The 21,940-nt window shown below is 37.8% G+C and overlaps 1 protein-coding gene and 1 long non-coding RNA gene across 3 annotated transcripts in view; both read left to right on the top strand.

Annotated features, from left to right (window-relative positions):
- The first annotated feature begins 1,446 nt into the window (after positions 1-1,446).
- LOC139705353 (uncharacterized) lies at positions 1,447-5,073 on the top strand. The gene is made up of 3 exons (XR_011707227.1): positions 1,447-1,513; positions 4,205-4,398; positions 4,445-5,073. It is a non-coding gene; the product is annotated as an uncharacterized lncRNA (long non-coding RNA).
- A 2,439-nt stretch (positions 5,074-7,512) lies between these two features.
- Positions 7,513-21,940, top strand: part of Hells (helicase, lymphoid specific) — a 49,296-nt gene continuing 34,868 nt past the window's right edge. For both annotated transcript variants that reach the window (XM_071611078.1, XM_027939904.2), the window contains exons 1-7: positions 7,513-7,627; positions 8,019-8,140; positions 12,399-12,521; positions 16,098-16,154; positions 19,295-19,331; positions 19,418-19,482; positions 21,726-21,767. In XM_071611078.1, the coding sequence (XP_071467179.1) occupies positions 7,597-7,627; positions 8,019-8,140; positions 12,399-12,521; positions 16,098-16,154; positions 19,295-19,331; positions 19,418-19,482; positions 21,726-21,767 (477 nt within the window). In that variant the 5' untranslated portion in view covers positions 7,513-7,596. The remainder of the gene's footprint in view (positions 7,628-8,018; positions 8,141-12,398; positions 12,522-16,097; positions 16,155-19,294; positions 19,332-19,417; positions 19,483-21,725; positions 21,768-21,940) is intronic.

Below are 21,940 nucleotides of genomic sequence, written 5' to 3'. Positions count from 1 at the left end.
GAGCACATGGAAATAAATTTTATTTCAGTGTATTTAAAAAAAAATATTTGAGGCCACACTGGGCAACTTAGTGAGACTCAGTCTCAAAAGAAATTTAAAAAAGGCTGGGGGTGTAGTTCAGTGATACAGCGCCCTCAAGTTCAATCCCCAATATCACAAAAAGAAAAAAAGTTATCTATTAACAGAAGCTATGTTTTGTTATTTTTTGGTACTGGGGATTGAACCCAGGGATGCTTTACCACTAAGCTACAACCCTGGCCCTTTTCATTTTGAGACAGGGTCTCCCTAAATTGCTGAGGGTGGCTTTGAACTTAGCCTAAGTGCTATAGGCGTACGCTACAACTTGCGGCAACAGAGCCTACGTTTTCACTTGAGAAAATATTGCACTAAGAGTCAAAAGGCTTGGATTGGACTTCTGTTTTATCAGCGCAACTGTAGGCTTCTGCACAGAAAGTTATCCCCTCCAGCATCAGTTCTCTCACCTGATGTAGGAATAGAGGAATCTGCTTTGCTAGTTTTAGCATTGTCATGAGGCTGCTAAATATGGTTCTTATGGACATGCTTTGTAAACTCTTAAATTATTGTACACATTCATTAAAGTAGGTGGAGTCAGAAATGAAGGAAACAAGAAATGAAGGCACTGTACCACTGAGTCACATCCCCAACCCTTTTTTCTTTTTTAATTTCCTTCATTTCTGACTCCACCTACTTTAATGAAGGGAAGGTCCAAAGGATTGCAGACAAGGTGGAATGAAATCTTAAGTTTGCGACAAGAAAGTGATAGACCCAACCTGATCTTTTCTTAAAATTGGGAGCCATCTTGCCACAAAACCATGAAAAGATAATTTCGGCTTTACTATAAATTATTGCAAATTCTGAACCTGCTTGGAATGCCTGCCCGTGCCTTGAACTCACCCATGCCTGGCTCTCTGACCAGATAGCAGCCCTCTCTGAAATCTTAGTGATGCCTCACAAATCTTGGCCTTCCCTGGACAGACAATGACCCTCTCTGAGGCTCTAATGACCCTCATAAATTCTGATGTTGGGGCCAGCAAAAAAATGTAAACTACCATTCGTGTGATGCTCGTCAGAGTTCTGTTATCTGTAACCCCCCTTTGTGTAACTTTCTGGGCTATAAAGCTGGGCTGCAGGAAAGCTGCTGCTGCTGTCTTGTTTCCCTGCGGTTTTGGGTGGGAGAGGCAGCCCAGCCGGTTGAAATAATAAGCTTGCTTTAATTTGATTTTAATTGGAGTCAGTGGTCTTTTCTTGCATCCTAGTCTAACATTTTGGAGTTCTCCAGCGAGATGACCCTGCCAGACCAGACCACAAGACCAGACTGCTGGAAATTCTAAAGCCGGCCTTTGCTCCAGGGCTCTGGGCTGGAGAGCCACTCTAGGGGGTGCGCATCTTGAGACGTTCCAAGGCCTCGGAGTGAGCCTCAGTCCCTGGAGCACTGCAGTGAACTGCCGCACTAAAACAATTAGCAAGCACCTGGTGGAGGCGGCCTCCATAGGTAAGTGGCGCCTTTATAACATCTGGTATCCGGTTAAGGGAGATCTCTTCTGATGACAGAGAGGTGGCCTGGCGAGGCTCACATATACTCCTGTCTGGGACAGTAATGAGAAATCGTTCTGTCCTCTGTTCTGTTCTGTAGGGAATTCCTCTGGAAGGGTAGAGAGGTGCCGTTGGGCACGCACACGCTCCTACCCTGGAGCTTTAGCAAGACATTGCATTGTTCCTCTGTTTTTCTGTTTCGGCGCTGGGTTTCTGTTTTCTTGTGTTTTGTTCTGTGTTCTATATGTTTTTTGTTTGTTTGTTTTTGTGCCTTTTGTTGTGTGACTTCTGTGGTAAAAACTTAAGGATATTGGACATTAAAATGGGTAATAAAGCAAGTAAGCCTGACACCCCTTTGGACTGTGTTTTAAGAAACTGCAATGAACTTTACCCCCCTTTGTTAAACAGAAGGAGAGAAGACCCTAGCTGGCTGCCTGGAGCACACCACACCCACTGCAGAGGGCAATACCTACTGGGGATCTAAGAACTGAGTATCTCCCAGATTCACAAGTGAAACTCCTTTAAAACCCCTTGTCCCTCCAGATCAAGAGTCACAACCTTTGGGCAGAGTCCCCTGTGTTTCTCCTTTGTTAGCAAAGCAATAAACCTCCCTTTTTCTTTTTCTCAAAACCCTGTCCTCATTATTAAATTGGCATTAATTGGCTTCAAGGTCAGGAATGGAACTTTCAGTGACAAATTTTGACACCTCAGAGGGAACTCTAAAGGAGCCCCGGGAACTTTTTGAGAGCTGACTACTGAAATGTTAGGAGATATGGAGCATGCCTGGGGTGGAACCGAACCAGAGGAGCTAATCCTGTAAGTAAAAGGAGGGACTGAGGGACTCCCAGCAGCTGCCAAAGCCCTGTTGCTTTGGGGAATTCCCTCCTTCCTTTCCTGCACTGTAAGGATTATGCCACCTCTGTCTTCTTAAAAAAAGAGAAAAAGAAAAAGGGAACACTAAATACAGTAAAGTCGCCATGGAGACCCTTGATTTTACATTTCAGGTTGCCCCTCTGTGAAAACATCTGGTCCCCTTGTGGGGACATCTATGGTGCCACTAGTGTAGGAGATTTTTCTCTTATCTGCTCTGTTTTAAAGGTTTCTGTCAGCCATAGTCTGGAGCTCCTTTCTGTCTGTCCTGTGTCTTTGTTTCTGGCCCTTTAAGACATGCGCAATAGTGTGTTGATATTATAAATTGTTTCTTGGGAATGATCTTGGCTGAATGTGTGTCTAAAAGATGATGTTTTATTGTAACAATCTGGTATCTGAATGGGTTTCTGAAGCATTGAACAATCTTGCAGTTCAAAGTTGGGCTTAGTTAATTGTTTAGTTTATGATTTCAGATAATTCATGCCAGAGAACTTAAATACTTAGGATAGAAAACTAAAGAACTCTACTTCCAAGTTGGCAAGTAACTTCCCAATCATTCAGTTTTTTTTTTCACCATTTTGAATTGGGTAGCCTGGGAAAAGGTCACTGTGTGTACCAGTGCATTAATTTGGACAAGGATAGTAAATCATAGTATGGTATCTGTTGACAAAACAAGATGTAAAGATATAAAATTTTGTGAATTTTATCTTAAACTTATATCATAATTTTCAACATCCGAACCTGAAAATTATGATTTATGGTTAAAATGCCTTAGGCCTGAGGTGTCTGCTCAGAATTACAGGACTTATGTTGAAATGCAAATGAAAGAAGCCTGCAAGCTCAGTAGGAGACTGATCTGAGGCCTAAAAAAAAAAAAAAAAAAGTAAATTGTATGGTATTTACTAATTAATGGCCAGTCATTTTTTCTAGGACGCTTGTTTTTTTTCTTAGATTCTGTATTTTTTTTGAGCTCATGATTTTGATCCTACAGACATAGGTTCATGTTTTTCTGATCAGTTCTATCTTTGACCAACTCTGGAGTTTTTGAAACATTGCAATGGAGATTTCACCTGCAAAAAGCTACAAGGCCTTTACTATTGTTATGTGTGCACACTTGTGTTATGTGTTGTATGTCTATATATACATATGTCTGTATATCATATATATGATATACAAATTAACATATATAAGGAGCGCTCATAAAAACAAATTTAAAAAAAATTGATCCAAAGATCTTTAATTCACGTGATTTAAATGGTTCAATTTAGATTGGATAAACAGATAAAAATAAATGTCTTTAAATTTAAGCTTGTAAGTTTTTCTAGGTGTTCAAAAAAAACTAATAAAATATTAATGTCTATAAAATGTCTAATATGCCTTGGTTCTAGGACTTTTCCTTCAACAAAAAATGTCTAGCACTGTTCAATACACTTGTTAATATTTTGATAAAATAAGTAAAGTAAATTTGATATGGGATTACTCATTCATGAGTACTTTTGTTAGATATCTGACTGATTTACTAAGGTCTGTATAAGTTTGTTTTTACAATCAATCATGTGTTAAAGAGACAAAAATTTCTTAAAACATAAGTTTACCCATAACATTGTGTTTATTAAGTTTTATTTTTTTCTAGAGCAAGCAACCATAAAAATTAAAACAACTGGTTAAATAAGAACTGTTATTTTAGAGCACTGTACTGTTATTTTTTTAAAAGCTAAACTTGGTTAATATAAAAACATCAATGTAATTGTGATGCTATTAATATGCTCATATCTTCCAGGTATACAAGTCTGTAAGGCAGAAACTTTAAAAGAGCATTATATCAAGCTGGTGTTCTGAAGTTGTATGGTAAAAAATATATTGGGGATTTATTTACCTGTTATCAATAAGATATGTAAAGTTTTATGTTACTTTTTACATTGGGGAACAATTTAAATGTATTTTTAAGTTAATGAGAGCCTAATCTATGTAAAGGTTAATATTGTAAAGCACAAAGTATTTTGCTACCTTTCCACAAAAGGTTAAAAACTTTCAGCCTTTCTTTAATTCATGTTTTAAATGTGATATCATATGGTGTTAGCTAATGTTCATGTGACCTCAAACAATTTATGTAAACTTTGAAAAATGATATTTAAAAAGCAAAGATCAGCTTTAGAACTAGAACACTTAGGATTTATGAAGAGCCCTGCCTTACCTGAGATAAGGTTCTGTGTTCCATCTTACCACATGTGAGAATGACTACAAAAGCAGTAGGCCAGATTTTAGTTCATTTAAAGTTATGTTCAAAAGTTGTTTTTTTCTGTCAAGATTACTAGGATCTCAAACAGGGGATATAATGTATAACTCAGCCAAAATTCAGGGTAGCTATTACACAAACTAAATGTTTTTACTCTTGTTAATTTTATTTTGTAATTTCCTTATAAGTGATCTAAAGATTCCCTGTTAGTGTTTTACAGAAGTGTTGCTTTAAGAACACAACATGGGTTAATTTAAGATAATAAGCCATCACCTACAAGACAGATAGGATAATACAGATCCCAATTAATAAAAAAGATAAATAATTATAAAGTTATAAACATTAAAGCCCAGTACTCTTAATATAAGGCTGTTAAAATTTATTTGCTGGATGTTTAAGATTAAGTTTTAAAATTAAAGTTAAATTAAAAGGGCCAGAAAAACCAATATTTGGCTCTTGTCCTCTGAGTCAGTCTGAATCCAGGGGACTTCTCTAAGGAGCTTTTGCAACTCTGGGCCACATAACCTCCTGATCAGGGAGATTAATCAGACCACTGGAGAACAGAAAGCCAATAAGTGCATTTGCTATGAAGAGGAGAGTCATCAGAGAAGGGAGACATCCCTGATGCTTCTGAGGGAAGCCACATGGTCAAGCAAGACCTGGACCCATCCTAGCGCAAATGGCACTACCAGAACTGAGAAGCTGTTCTCAAGTTTCCCCAGGAATGACTCCCATAAAAACTCAGCTGACTGCTAACAATAGATAGAAACAAAAGTCAGTTTGCTTCATCTTAAACACTTAGCAAAGACATTAAAACCAAAATACAGCCATTCCTGGGCATTTAAATTAATAATGATGATGATGATGATAATAATAATAATAATAATAATAATAATATTTTAGGATATACACTTTATGTTAGCCTCCCAAAATAAGTAAGACTGGAGGCTACAAAGAAGGATTCTCAGACAGAAATGCCTGATAACTATAAAAAGAGACTATCAAGAGGAGCTGCCAGAGACAGAAGTTTTTAGTTTAAGGCCTACAGATATTCCTAACCTACACAGGTAGGCTTGGTGTTTGCTAGTATGATTATCCAGCCCTGAGTAACAGAATTAAAGGTTTCTCTATTAGACACAGAGGTCATACTAATAAAAGGATTTTACATGATCAGATGATATTATTAAACTGTGTCTTATGGAAAAGGACATCTGTAACACTAAAAGTTTAATGTTGTGTTTACATTCCTGATAACTTTAAGACTGTTAAAGATTTACATTTCTATATAAAGGCCTTGTCCACTCTGGCCTTATTATGGAGACAGCTTCTCCTGGTAAATATATATATACTAACTTCTCAGCCCTCACACCTCCTGGTGAGGGAACTTCTATACAGCGACATGTTCCAGCTGTTGCAACACTTATTCAGTACTCATGGTTTTTGTTTTTTTCTCATAGAAGCACCCATCCCCAGATGACTTTACAACCTGTTCTTCCCCAGACTTCAAACCGAATTGACTTCTAAAAGGAAACTCATGTCCCTCACGCTGTGCCCCCTCACGTCACCCTCTCTCAGCTCAGAAGAAGCCAAAACGAGCGACTCCCCTCTTCTTACAACAATGGAGCCATTCCCTCAGTGCTCTTCCCCTACCCTATCAAAGATTTGAAAGGGACACATAGGAAAAGGGGGGAATGATAGACCCAACCTGATCTTTTAAAATTGGGAGCCATCTAGCCACAAAGCCATGAAAAGATAATTTCGGCTTTACTATAAATTACTGCAAATTCTGAACCTGCTTGGATGCCTGCCCATGCCTTGAACTCACCCATGCCTGGCTCTCTGACCAGATAGCAGCCCTCTCTGAAACTTTAATGATGCCTCATAAATCTTGGCCTTCCCTGGCCAGACAATGACCCTCTCTGAGGCTCTAATGACCCTCATAAATTCTGATGTTGGGGCCAGCAAAAAATGTAAACTACCATCAGTGTTATTTATGCTCATCAGAGTTCTGTTATCTGTAACCCCCCTTTGTGTAACTTTCTGGGCTATAAAGCTGGGCTGCAGGAAAGCTGCTGCTGCTGTCTTATTTCCCTGCGGTTTTGGGAGGGAGAGGCAGCCCAGCAGGTCGAAATAATAAGCTTGCTTTAATTTGATTTTAATTGGAGTCAGTGGTCTTTTCTTGCCTCCTGGTCTAACAGAAAGTCCTGCTCCTTCCTTCAGCATGAATTCTGAGGACTGCTCTAGTTGTTTTCCTAACCCTTTCTTTTCTGCGGTTTGTTCTATTTACCACTGCTTCAGCTTTCCCATAGCCTACACAAATTTCTTGAACCCTGATTAATTTCCTATCCATCCACCCACAAAACCCCGCCTCTCGGATATTTTCAGAGGATTTTCACCCAAAATGTGATCTACGCTCTAGGAATGGTGGGCGAGGTTTGCAATATTTGCTTGACATCCTTTCTCCCCAAAGGCTACGGGTTGGCGGGTATTCATTCACACAAGGGAGCCAAGGCGCCTCTCCAATTGTTAACAGCGCTACTGAAACCACGGAGCAGCTCGAACCATCGCCAAATGCAGGAGGAAACCGGGCTCTCCACAGTCAGTAGACTTCCCCATACCTCAGAGGTGGTTAAAAACGGAAGTGCAGACCCTCGTTTCCTCGGGGTAGTAGTGCCCGAAAACGCCCACCCCCGGCAGCCAATCTCCCCTCAGGAAAACCCCAACTGCGCCAAATCTCGCGCAGCCAAGGGCAGGAGCAGGCGGTGAGACCGAAGTATCGCGAGACAACAGAGTTTTCCCGCGAAGGAGAAGCGCGCGTTTTTCCCTGGCTGGGTGTTGGGCGAGAAGGCTGGGTCTGCAGCTGCTGTGAGGGATTAGCGCTCGGCCTAGCTGGCGCTGAGAGGCGAGGGCCGGGTTCCCCGAGAGCGTCCAGAGCCATGCCGGCTGAGCAGCCCGCGAGCAGCGGCGGTGAGTGACGAGAATCTTCCTCCGGGCAGCATTCGGAGCGGGGTTGGGCAGCATGGAGGCTGCGGCGGAACTTGGGGGAGGGAGCCTACCCCGGGCAGGGGCTGAGGGGGAAAGAGGGACGAGAAGCTGTGGAGAGGTGACCAGAGGTCACTCCGGAGTCGCACACATTTGCGTGGTGTGGGAGATTTTCACAGCAGGGAGCTGCACTTTCCCGAGCATCCCGGGGTGTAGACTGGGGTCCGGCGAATTGGGGGCGACGAGAAGACCTGGGATGCTGGCTTCGCGGCGGGGCTTCAGCTTCAGCTTCTGCTTCGGAGGAAGTTTCAGGTCCAGATCGAGTCGTTGATAACTTTAAATAAAGACGACCATGGAAAAGCCTTTCTCCTGCTAGGGTCCCCGGTTCCCGGAATGGTTGAACAGGAGGAGACTGCTGTGATTACCCCGGCCATGCTGGAGGAGGAGACGCAGCTCGAGGCTGCGGGACTGGAGAGGGAGCGCAAGATGATGGAGAAGGTAATTCGGGAATGGAGTTTATGACCTTTAAAGCCTTGGGAACTGGAGGCGTCCCCCGAGGTGTGGTTGGAGTTCTCCCCTTCATTGTTGAGCTGACGTTCTCCACAAACCTCAAAACAGCTTTGGTGTTTAACATTTGTTATGTTGACACGGGCCTTGCGAAATCTTTGCACGTGCCTTGAGGGATAGGCTTCCTTCCATGAGAGGCAGTCTTGAAACAGCCGTGGAGTGGTCCCATCTCTCTCCTGAGTGATCATTTTAGATGGCTCGCTGGACCATTATAATTCTTTGAAAATGAAAGCGTGAATGCTTTCCTTCGAAATTCTTATTTCGTTTTTTGAATGAGTACCTCTATGCTATACCTGATGGCAAGCATTAATCTGTAAAAAACCTGTTGTTGTACTTAATAGACAGAAGGTAGTACAAGTTAGCATCTATCAAAACCTGGGCTAGAAGCTAAATCTTAAGAATTTCTTCCTAGGCTAGGGCTTTTTTCCATCTAAATAGTCAACTGGCTTTTTGTTGATATTTTAAATAAAAATGTGGTACACCTTTTCAGTGAAAGCACAGGGTCCATTGAACTGGGGAGGCGCCACTCAACCACTGAGTCATATCTCCAGCCCTATTTTGTGTTTTATTTAGAGACAGGGTCTCAAAAGTACCTCAGCCCAGCGCCTCTCTTTTGCTGAAGCTGGCTTTGATTCCAAATCCTCCTGTCTCAGCCTCCTGAGCTACTGGGATTACAAGCACGGCCACTGCTCCAGGCTTCCAGCCTCTTTTTTTTAAGACAGGACCTCCCTGAGTTGCTGAGGCTGCCCTCCAATTCAGCATCATCCTACCTCAGTCTCCCTAGTGGCTGGGATTGCAAATGTGCACCAGATATCTGGCATAGCTCTTCTTTTAACAATAATTCATCATAGAATCTAGAGAGTAATTTTTTAAAATTAACATTTAATGTTTTCATTAAAAAAAGTCTATAACTCCTGCTGGGGTTATGGCTCAGTGGTAGAGCTTAGCACATGTGAGGCATCGGGTTAGATTCTTAACACCAAATAAAAAAAAAATAAAGGTATGGTGTCCATCTACAACCAAAAATTTTTTTTAAAGTCTTTTTAATCTTAATAATACAAATATATAATTTTCTCAAAGGTGTGGAAAGATTTTGTAATTGAACATTGTAAAAAATTATTGCCTCGTGACTAGAAAATTTGTAGAATAATTTTCAAAGTTTTTTCCCTATTTGAGGTTAAAAAACCTTTGGAGGCCAGAAAACTCATATATGATACAGTTTTTGTCTTTGGAGGGAGAACTGTGTTTATGGGCATATTTTAGAAGTACTTAAAAGAGAGGAAGCCAGATCTTGAATTTCTTTTTTTTTTTATTAGAAATTATTTTTTTTTAGAGAGAGAATTTTTAATATTTATTTTTTCTTAGTTTTCTGCGGACACAACATCCCCGTTTGTGTATGCGGTGCTGAGGATCTAACCCGGGCTGCCACCACTTGAGCCACATCCCCAGCCCTTGAATTTCTTAATGAGGGCCATTTACTTAGCTTTAGGAGATTGTAAGTTTGTAAAAAACCTGGAGAATGGCTTTGACATTCACATACCACAGTTAATTTCTTTGTCTTTTTACCTGCATTTCCTTTTAAAAGAAGTCATTGTTAGTCTGGGAGACTTAAGGGTAGCTTTGTTGCATTAAAAGTGGGTGGGAGGAGGTGGACTGGGACATTTCTTGAAGAGGTAAAAGGAAAATGGCTCATATTATGTGTAGGCTAAAATAGAACTTCATTTTCTAAAAAACTGAGATTGGTGTTGGAAGAGATTAATGGTGTAGAAAGTGGGGAATTTTTACTCTCAACATCCATTGCCATATTGTGTTCTAATTGCCAAGACAAGAAATGCTTCCTCGTAGACACTCAATTCTTTCCACAGATGGAGCTGCAACTTACTGTAGTATAGCAAGTAATGAAAATTGCTAAATCAAGAAGAAATGATGGGAAGAATTTGAAATATTGAAGATTGGGTTTAAGGATTAACCATTGGTGTGGTTTAGTTATATTATTTTTGCATAATGACATCTGAAAGCTTTAATTAATTTTTACATGCTAATTTATTCTGACAAGATTTAAGGTAGCTGTATCTAAACTCAAAATATTTTAGATAAATTTAAAAAATCCATTTGTGACATCTGAGTAATTTTCATCTTCTCCTGTTCGTAATATTCTCTCACTCGTTGACTGCTGATTATAGTTGCAGTAGTATATTGGTAGTTGCACAAGAAGTGCTATCCTTAAAAGACTGAAAATAGAGTTTGAGAAGATGTTAATAGGGATTATCTGTGTAGATGGGTAACTTATTTGTGTGTTTTTTGACTTTACTGTAATGAATATTATTATCTTCTTAGGTATCTTATTATTGCCATTGGTTTTATAATGGAAATTTATTTTGAAAGAAAACTATAGAGATGATGCACCTACACACATTTTTTTGTGTGGGTGGGATACTGGGGATTGAACCCAAGGGCCTTTAATTACTGAGCCACATCCCCAGCCCTTTTTATTTTGAGATCCTGTTTTTCCCTAAGTGGCTGAGTCTGGCTTGACCTTGGATATTCCTGTCTCCAGCTCTTTGAGCTGCCGGATTATAGGCATGCTCCACTGTGCCTTCCTAGAGTGATGACATAATGTCTAGCAAAATAGAAGCCAATAATATACAATAATGTTTTAGAAATCACAGGCTACAGTAGCACAAACCACTCAGGTATAATATACAAGGTATTGGAGTATGAATTGGAATTTTAAAATGAACTTCTAACTCCTTCCCCAATTACTTTTATTATTTGTTTATTTTATAAAGAAATTTATTCTTAAGTTTTAGGTGGACACAATATCTGTATATTACATTTATGTGGTGCTGAGGATCGAACCCAGTGCCTCATGCATGCTAGGCAAGCACTCTACCACTGAGCCATAACCCCAGGCCCAATTATTTTTATTTATTTATTTATTTTGCAGTGCTGGGGATAGAACCCAGGATGAGGCATATGCTAGGCAAGCCTCTTCCTCTGAACTATACTCTCAGCCCCTTCCCTATTTCAAACCAGTTTTAAACTCTGGGCTGCTGTCCTCTAACTTAAAACCTCCAGTTATGGGGAAAGGGCGTAGTTAGGGTTTTTTTCAGTTGGCTTTTGTTTGTTTTGTCATTCATACTGATTGAACAGTAGGTGACTTGGTTTAGTTGAAAAAACAGTGTTAAAAATCTTCCATTAGACAGTAAATAACTTTGTCAAGAGTTTTTTTAGACTGTATAAGATTAGAGGTGTGTAGTACCAAACCTGAAGTCCCTTTAATTGTAAAGTTACTTAAGTATAATTCTTAGTGCATAAGGCTAGTATCGCTAAATTGCAAGAACTTCTATTGTAGTTGGTGAAATTCTTGAGTTCTGCTTTCATGTATCTATCCTTCAGATAATTCAGATGTCATCTGTTTTCCTGAAAGTTGGCCTGTCTTATTTTTAGTAGTTTGAATTTTTCATGATTTCTATCTAATAGTGTAGTACTAAGCAATATATCTTTTAAGTGATGTCATCTCACCTATAGTATAAATCAGATTTACTGTGTTCTGCCCAGTAGCTTTATGTAATTTTTTTGAAGTTGCTTCAGTGTCTGTCTTTGTTGATAAACTAGCTGAGTTTTACTAGGAAACAACAAGTGCCCTTTTGTTTAAAATATTATCTGTGACTCCTTTTATGTTACAAATGCAGAGTTGAGTATATTTGTAGTAGAGACCATGTGGTGCTCAAATACTAAAGTATTTACTATCTTTACAGAAGTTAACATACCACTGGACTATACAAGGCCAAGTCAGAAGGATTGCTTTAGCCCAGGAGTACAAGGTCCCATCTCAAAAAAATCCAAAAACTTAAATCCAACTTGAATTACTTGCTTATTTTCTAACTTTCAAGTATTTTTTCAGTGGGCCTTCAACTTGGTACATGTCAGAAATCCTGTGTCTATTATCTGAAATTTTAATATTTTGATATCTAATCTTTATCAAATTGTTGAATCTAAGAATCTTTTTTTAGTTTTTAGTTTGAAAAACAAGCTGCGTCTAATAAATCTTGTGAGAATCTTTTATTTCCCCATTACTTTCAGGAAATTTCTTAAACACAGTGTTTGTGTAGCCTGTATTAAACCTTATGTAAAAAAAAAAAAGTTAGTAAAATTTGGTAAATATGGAAATTTTCTCTTTGGATAGGCTCGCATGTCGTGGGACAGAGAGTCCACAGAAATTCGCTACCGCAGACTTCAACATTTGCTTGAAAAAAGTAATATCTACTCCAAATTCTTGTTGACTAAAATGGAGCAGCAGCAGTTAGAGGTATGTATATATAATTTTTAGCCAGCAGCTTTAAGATTGTTAAAATAGCTTTTATTGATTTATAAATTATATACATTAAAATGCACAGATCACAAATTTATGGTTTGACAAACTTTGACCAATCAAGATATAACGTTGGGGTTGGGGTTGGGGCCAGGGACGTAGTGCACTTGCCTGGCATGCATGAGGCACTGGGTTCGATTCTCAGCACTGCATGCATATAAATAAACAAATAAATAAAGGTCCATCAACAACCTAAAAATGTATATATTTTTTAAAAATAATGTACATTTTGATTCCACAAAAATCTTTTGTGACATCAGTGAATCCTATGAATCACCAGTTTGCTTTCTGTCACTATAGGTTAGTAATGCTTTTCTAGAATGTTATATAAATGGAATGGTTTTGTGATACGTGATACCTATATTTCCTTTCATTCCTGTTTCCTAGGGTTCAGCTCCTAAAATCCTTGGAATTTCCAAAGTAATGTGTCTTTTTACATGCTAATTAGTTAATTGAGGGCTTGGCCTCTGTTAGGTAGCTTCTCAATGGGGGCTGGACACCAGAAAGACCTGAGAGTTGGGACTTTGAATTTACCTCCTGGAGGGTACAAAGCTGAAGGTTAAGTTGTTTGCCAGTGGTCAGGGATTTAATCATTTATATTTACATAATGAATCTTTCATAAAACCCCAAAAGGATAGGAACGCATGGAGATTCTTTGAAGGTAGTGTCCCTTGAGAGGGTATAAAAACTCTGGGCCTCTTCTTGGTCATTTCCTTATCTGTCTCTTTATCAGATCTCATCCCTATCTTTTGTAATATTTTTTATAATAAATTAGTAAGCTTCAATAAAGTAAATGTTTCCCTGAGTTCTGTGAGCTTCTGTAGCAAGTTAATTGAGCCTAGGGAAGGGATTATGGGAATCTGAATTTGTAGTGAGGTCAAACAACCTGGGACTTGAGATATAGGAAGGGAAGCAGTCTTAGGGACTAAGCCTGCAACCCTGGGGATCTGATACAATCTCTAGGCAAAGAGCATCAGAATTGAATTAAAGGATATTCAGCAGTTGCAGAATAATTGATTACTTAGTGTGTAGAAATAAAAACCCACACATTTGTTCGAAGAAGTCTTGTTGATTGTTGGATGAAAGTGTGGAAGAAATTGGCTGGTTTTTTTTTTTCCCCAATCAACATTCTTATAGGTGTGTACCCTTTTTTTCCCCCTCCCCTGCTTAGCATACTTTTAAGATATATTCATGATGTGTTTTATAAGTCCTCCCCCCCCACGTTGCAGTGTTGTGGAACCCAAGACCTCTTTCACATGCTAGGCAAGTGTCCTACCATTGAGCTACTTCCTCAGTCTCAGCATTTTATTTTTAATATACCATATTTTTTTCCCTGTGGTACTGGGGATTGAACCCAGGGATAATCTACCTCTGAGATATCTCCTCAGCCCTTTTATTTTTTATTTTGTGATGGGGGTCTCACTAAGTTGCCCAAGCTCATACTTGTGATCCTTCTGTCTTAATCTCCCAAGTAGCTGGATTTACACATTGACACCATTAGTAGTATCCTCATAGTTGTATCCCCCTCATCTTTCACCCTCAAATATTCACTGATCTGTTTTCTAATATAGATTCATGTGCACTTTCTGTTGGTGATATTTTTATTTTAGTTTTCATCTGTCTGAAAGTCTTGGTTTTTTTTTTTTTTTGTGTGTGTGTGTGTGTGTGTTTTTCTGGTGCTGGAGATTGAACCGGGGGCCTTGTGCATTCAAGGCAAGCACTCTACCAAGTAAGCTATATCCCTAGCCCCGAGTCTTGTTTTTTTTTTTAAATATATTTTAGTGTTGATGTACCTTTATTTATTTATTTATTTATTATTTATATGTGGTGCGGAGGATGGAACTCAGTGCTTCACGCATGGCAGGCAAGTGCTCTGTCACTAAGCCACAACCCCAGCACTCCAGTCTTGGTTTTTAAAAGACATTCTTACTGGGTAAAGAATTTATTTTTTCTTTTTGGACACTGATGATTGAAATCTGGGGTACTCAACCACTGAGTGACCCCAGCCCTATTTTGTATTTTATTTAGAGACAGTGTTTCACTGAGTTGCTTAGCACCTCACTTTTGCTGATTGGCTTTGGACTCGAGATCCTTCTGTTTCAGCCTCTCTAGCCATTGAGATTACAGGTGTGCTCCATGGAGTTCAGCTGTTTTTTTCTTTAGTGTTATTTTTTCTTGAAGTATTTTAAAGATATTTTGTTCATTGCTGCCTAGCTTTTTGTTTCTTATATAAAGTTTAAAACTAAGCAATTTGACTTCTGCCTCAACCTTTTAGACCTTCTTCCAAATGTGTTTCTTCTTGCCTTTGAGTCTTTCCATTGGCGTTTTCTGCATGAAACCCTTTTCCCATAGATTGCTTGGCTTACTTCATCTTCATCAACTTGTCTTTAATGTTTTCTCAATGAGACTCTTCCCAGACAATCTTTTTCTTTTTTTTTAATGGTACTGGGGATTGAACTCAGGGCCTTATTGCTGTGAGGCCAGACAATCTAGTTACTGACTCTTGATTTCCTTTACCTTCTTATGTTCTTTGCATTGCACTTATCATGTGATAGGTATATTGTATTTGTCTTCCCACAAAAATGTAGGATGTCAGAACTTAAACACATTAGAGGATACAGTAAATCCCATGTCCCCATTATCCACATTTAACACTAGTTGAGATTTTGTTTTATTTGCAAAATTCTTTTTTGTTTGTCTGAAACCCTTTTAAAATTTTGATATGTTAAGATAAAACACAACACACAAAAACCCCACAAAACCAAGTACCTTATAAGACAAATACAGTTTAACCAACTCTTGGAGATGGTTTGAATTCTTTTTTGTCTTTTAAATTTAAGGTACATCTGGAACAGCTTTTAGTATAGAAATAGATTTATTTCCCTTCTGAATACTCTATTTGATGCTTATATTTTAGGACTTTCTACTTTGCCTGAACAAAAGCAAACTCTTCCTTATTCTTGACCCCTTGTCAGACAGAGAGCAAGATTGTTCTACCTACTTCTTTCTGGTAGCTGTTTCCCTGGCTTTGGTTTCCTTACATTCATGCACTTAGCAGTAGTAAGTCTGAAGACTTCAAGAGAGACATAGCTTAGTGCAGCTCTGCCCTCTCTGATACTTGATTCTGGAAATGCTAGCATATCTGTTTTGAATTGTTTCAACTCAGAGACTTGGGTTCTATTTGTATTTTCCCTCTGTTATTTTGCTTTTGGAAATTGCTTGCTTTCAGGTAGTAAATAAGGCAGTCAGAAAGTTCACATCATTTGTTTTCCTTAGTGTTCACTGTTCTTTTGAAAACTGTTGCATAATAAATTTTATCTGGATTTTAGTTGTTCATGGCAGTAGGGTAAATCTGTTTCTTGTTATTCCATGAAGTCTTAGAAGTACAAAATTTTCTGTTTTTTTAATTATTATAGTTTTTTTTAATTGTAAAGAAGTTATTTGAGAGTTGGAGATGAATGTTTCCTATGTTGCATTTCCCATCTGTGATATTAAGAAGAAATTATCTTACAGGAACAGAAGAAGAAAGAAAAATTGGAGAGAAAAAAGGAATCTTTAAAAGTTGCAAAGGTAATAAGGCAAGCCAGATTTTTTTTTAAGTGCTCGGGATTGAACCTAGGGCTTGAACCTAGGGCTAATAAGCACACACTGCCATTGATTTATACCTCTAGCACTCAGAATGTATACATTCATACATACAGAGATACATACTAGAGAATGAAACCTAGTAGCATTTTACCGCTGCGCCACATCCCTAGCTTTTTTTTGAGATAGGGTCTTGCCAAGTTGCTGAGGCCTCAAACTTGAGCTCCTCCTGTCTTAGCCTCTTTAGTTGCTGGGATTATAGTTGTCTGCCACTGTGTCCAACTAGTTTTTACATATTATCTTAAATATTGAAGAAATTCTTTTGTCTTCTTGACTTCTTTGAACATCTATTTAATTATAACTTTGTTAACCACCTACCTTTGTTACAAGTTGTATAGAAACATTGTCAATCTGTTCTTCTTTTTTTTTTTTTTAAGTTGGAGATGGATGCAATACCTTTATTATTTATTTACTTATATGTGGTGCTGAGGATCAAATCCAGTACCTCACAAATGCTAGGCAAGTGCTCTACCACTGAACTACAGTCCTAGCTCCTGTTTCTCAGGGGTTTTTTGTTAGTTGTAGTTGGACATAATACCTTTATTTTATTTATTTATTTTTATGTGGTACTGAGGATTGAACCCAGGACCTCGCACATGCTAGGCAAGTGCTCTACCTCTGAGCCAGAACCCCAGCCCCTGTTTCTCAGTTTTTAAGAAATGGAAGAAGAGCCAGATTTATGACACTTTTATTTTCTTATACTGTGGACTGTTTTTCATCATGACAGAATTTGTGATTCACTTGAAAAGAATCTATAAATATTGTCCTTCAAGATATTTTATAAGTGTTCGGTTCTTTTTGGAGGGCATGTTTCTGGGGATTGAACTCAGGGGCAGTCGACAACTGAGTTGCTTTGTGTCTTGCTTTTGCTAAGGCTGGCTTTGAACTTGGCCATCTATCATCCTGCCTGAGCCTCCTGAGGCGCTGGGATTACAGGTGTTTGCCACCATGCCCAGCTTGTGGTCAGTTCTTTTGAAACCCATAATGAACCAGTGGAAGAGAAATGATGAAGTTTATATTTGTTAAGAACTTACTTTGTGTCAGGCATTCTGTATTTTATTTAATTCTCAGGACAGCTTTATTAAGTAGAGACACTATTATTCCATTTTACATATACAGAAACATACTAGGAGATACACTGTTAGTCCTCATTAATAGATTCTGTATCTGATTTGCCTACCTGCTAAAATATATTTGTAACCCCGAAATCAATATTCTTGGTGCTTTTGTGGTCATTCACAGACATGCTCATGTGCACAGGAGCAAAAAATTTGAGTCCTCTAGTCAGCTGAGTCCAAATACAAGGTTTACCTTGTTTTAGGTTTCATATGGTAAACATGTCCTTTTCTTGCTCTATTAGGAGTCATCATTTTTCTGTTCTTATTGATGATTTTCCTGTTTAAAATGGCTCAAATCATTGTGCTGAAGTTTTAGCTAGTTTTTCTTAATGAAGTGTTAGCTAGTTTTTCTTAAGAAGGCTGTAGTATGCCTTTTGGAGACAATAGTCTGTTAAATAACCTTCATTTAAACATGAGTTATAGTGCTATTAGCCCTTAGTCTCAATTATAATCAAGTATCTTTAAATAGAAACATATTAAACATATATTAATTGATTGATGAAAATGTTGTAAGCAGTGTTTAATAGAAACCTAAACTTGTATTTTTTTTTCAGGACAGTGGTTCATTATTTTCCTAGAGACTATAAAACATAACTACTGTGGTAACAGTTTTGTAGCTTGCTGAAGATAACATAATCTAATAAGTAATGCTAGGATTTGAACCCAAGATCAGTTTTAAAATTTACACTTAGCTTCTATACTAACCATCTTTATTAGGAAATATGAAAATGCTGGTAGGCCAAATAGGTAGGATATCTTTTAAGGCCAATTATTTGAGTCACAGACTTGTTAGTGGTGATGTTTAAGTACCTGGTAACTATAATTTTGCAGATTCTTTTGCAACAAATCCAGTTATTCAAAGCTAATATTTGACTCATTATTAATTCTGGAGTTGCATCTTTGGTTTCTAAAGAACATTTGTTTATAAGATTATTTTACTGGCTGAGCCATTTACTCTCTACTCTTTTACCCATTAATATCAATACATCATTAATATCAGTACTTTGAGCCAGCTAATTTTTTATCCTAGAGTTTTTTTTTTAAATCAACGCCCCTCATTTTGTTCTAAAGGTATCAGTCATTAGGTTCTACCTGCTTTCATTGTTCCTTTTAGTATTTTTTTTAAAAAATACATTTTTTTAGTTGTTAATGGACCTTTATTTTTTTGCTTATTTATATGTGGTGTTGGGAATCTCGAACCTAGTGCCTCACATATATGAGGCAAGCACTCTACCCCTGAGCTACATCTCCAGCACCCTTTTGGTATCTTTTTAAAATTTTATTTCGATTTCTTATACATGTTCATTTATTCTTTTTTTTTTTTTTTGTAGATGGACATAGTACCTTTATGTTATGTGGGGCTGAGATTTGAACCCAGTGCCTCACACATGCTAGGCAAGCACTCTGCCCTGAGCTACAGCCCCAGCCCTCATTTTTTCTTGATAAAGTATTCTCCACCCCCTCCCTACCCATAACTGGGGATTGAACCCCTGAACTACATCCCTAGTTTTTTTTAAAATTATATTTCAAAATAAAAATGTCTTCTGTGTTTAATTTTGAATTTTATATTTTTTAATATGTATATATTTTTAGTTAGTCACAATGCCTTTATTTCACCTATTTATTTTTATGTGGTGCTGAGGATTGAACCTAGGGTCTCATGTGAGGCAAGCTCTCTACCTCTGAGCCACAGCCCCAGCCCCTGAATTTTATCTTCTTAAGTGGGAAAAAAGAATGAGTAGAACAATTGGGAGGAAGCAGAGAGATATATGATCATGAGAAAGTTATGGTAGGGAAATGCAGAAGATTAGGTAAGTGTGATAGTGGATAATTCTGGGTGAGGTTCAATTGCAAGAACCATTTCTCTCAAGTTAGTTATTGCCATTTAATATGTAATACCATAAGTGACCTTAAGTAAAAGTAATATTCTAAATCCTTGTTTTATAGGGTAAAAATTTAGTTGGTGGAAGTGGAGAGAATGCAGGTAAATTTCCTTATTCTAATTTGGAAGAATGTGGGTTTGTATTTGTTTTAATTCTTATAAAATAAAGTAAAATGATTTTTTTATAGCCACGAAAAAGAAAAGAGGAAGAGAAGAAGAATCATATAATATTTCAGAGGTCATGACAAAAGAGGTAAAAATAAAAGGGGGGAATAAACAATATTTGATGTTGAGTAAAACCTGTTATAGATTTTGAACCACTTTAATGCTGTAAGAATTACTATTATTTAGCTTTTCAATTTGTTTTAAATATTCCATTGCTTTCAGGTGTTTATGTAAAGAAGTTGGTTAATATTTATAGTATTTTAAAATCAACACTAAACATAGGATATATAAACTCAGCTACCACTGAGCTGTATCCACTGTTCTTCTTTGTTTATTTTGAGCAGATCTAGCTTAGTGGCCCAGGCTGGCCTTGAACTTGGGATCCTCCTGTTTCAGCCTCCTAACTGGGATTAGAGGCATGTGTCACTGTCACTATGCCTAGCTACTTGGCTTTTTTAAAAAATTTGTTCTTGGGATTGAGCCTAGGGATGCTTAACTACTGGGTCATATCCCTTGCCCCCCCCCCCCCCCTTTTTTTTTTAAAGAGAGGAGAGAATTTTTTTAATATTTATTTTTTAGTTTTCGGTGGACACAACATCTTTATTTTTATGTGGTGCTGAGGATCGAACCCAGTGCCCCGCGCATGCCAGGCAAGCACATTACCGCTTGAGCCACATCCCCAGCCCTCCTTTCCGTTTTATTTTTTATTTGGAGACAGGGTCTTGCTGAGTTCCTGAGGCTGGCTTTGAACTTGCCATTCTCATGTCTCAGCCTCCCAAGCAGCTGGGATTATGGGTGTCCTCCACTGCACCAGCTCTGTTGGCTTTTTTCAATTGCAAATTACTTTTTTGTTTTTGCTTATTAGTTTACCTGTAGTGGAAATTGAGCCGATGACCTTGTACATGTAGGCAAGTGCTCTACCTCTGAGCTACATCCCCAGCTAATTCTTTTTTATTTTTTAATGTTTTTTAAATTTGAGATTAAAAAGTATTCTGTATGATTTCCAATTTCTGGATTTTTGCTTATTGTATCCTCATAATTTCTGTATCCCTTGTATTTCCTGTGAACTGATAGGTCAAAAAGTTTGATTTACGATAAGAATACATCATAAATGGTGTTTATGTTTTAATTTTTTCCCAGATTACTCTCTAAAAATCTCAGTTTATTTAAAGGACAACACTTCTTTCAGTTAACTATATTAAATCCTTGCATCCTTGTAGTAGAAATATCTGTACTTAAATTGCATCATACTTTATATGCCTATATGACACACATATATACATGTATACATGTGTGTCTGCCACTTACTGACATTCTGTCGTTCTCCTGTGCATCTTAAATTTGATATTTGCTTAAAGTTTCTTGAAAGTATTTAATTCCCTGTGTCTTTTGTACATGTTCTTCTCATACTTTTCTGCTTGAAATGTACTTTAATGATTAAGCCTCATGACCACTTTTTAAAATAATTTGGTATAACAATGCTCTGTTGGGTCACCAGGTAGCCATAATGTATTGGCTGGTAGATAGTACATGACTGTCATTCAAAATTAGAAGTTTATTCTGTATTTTTAGAGTATTCATCTTTGATTTTTAACTAGTCTTGTAAACTCAGATGTCTATCCACAGAAATGCCCAAAGTAGATTGGAGTAGGATTGGACAAACTTTGCGTAAATAGTAAGATAATATTTTTAACTTTTGAATAGTTTTGTGGTTAACTACTTAAATCTGAACTCTTGCTAGTATATCCTGCAAACAGCCATAGATATACTCTAAACAAATGAGTCTAACTTTGTTTCGTCTAAAAAAAAATTTTTTTAAAGCCCCTTGAGAGGTATTGCGGCACCAGGGGTGCTTTACTTCTAATCCACATCCTCAGTCTTTATTCTTTTTCATTTTCTTTGAGGCAGGGTCTTGCTAAGTTGGCAAACTTGTGATCCTCCTCCTTGGTCTCCTGAGTAGCTGGGATTATAGGTGTGCCTTGCCACATCAAGCTCATCTAAACTGTATTTACAGTAATTGGCTGCCAGCTAGAGTTGGTCTGCAGGTTATCATTTGCTGAATAGATGATAGTTGATGTGTGTGAAATTGTACTGAGTCTCTTTGTTAAAAAAAAAATTAAAGTGTTGACAATTTTGAATATTATGAGAGTTCTGAGCCAAAAAAATGGCTTAATTCTGCCTTATGACCACCAGTTTGAGATTCTCTATTTTAGTAAATTACCTTGAGTGCCTTATCTGCATAAGATTAGCACAAAATAAATGTTGGTTCAATAAATAAATGAAAAAATGTGCAAATATTACTAATTCATTTTTGGTTTTTCAATCTTCTAGGAAATTCTGTCTGTGGCTAAAAAAAATAAAAAGGAGAAAGAGGTAAGGTGTCCATAATAAAAATTAATTTTGTCTTGAGACGGTGTTTTGCCAAGTAGTTGAGGGCCTTGCTAAGTTGCTGAGACTGGCCTTGAACTTTTGATTCTCCTGCTTCAGCCTCCTGAGTTGTTGGGATTATGGGCATGCACCACCATGCCTGGCTCATCCCCTTTTCT

Source organism: Marmota flaviventris, chromosome 4 (genome assembly GCF_047511675.1).
Source record: "Marmota flaviventris isolate mMarFla1 chromosome 4, mMarFla1.hap1, whole genome shotgun sequence".
NCBI classification, from domain to species: domain Eukaryota; kingdom Metazoa; phylum Chordata; class Mammalia; order Rodentia; family Sciuridae; genus Marmota; species Marmota flaviventris.
Note: the sequence above shows the minus strand (reverse complement) of the source record. Positions and strands in the feature narration are given on the sequence as shown.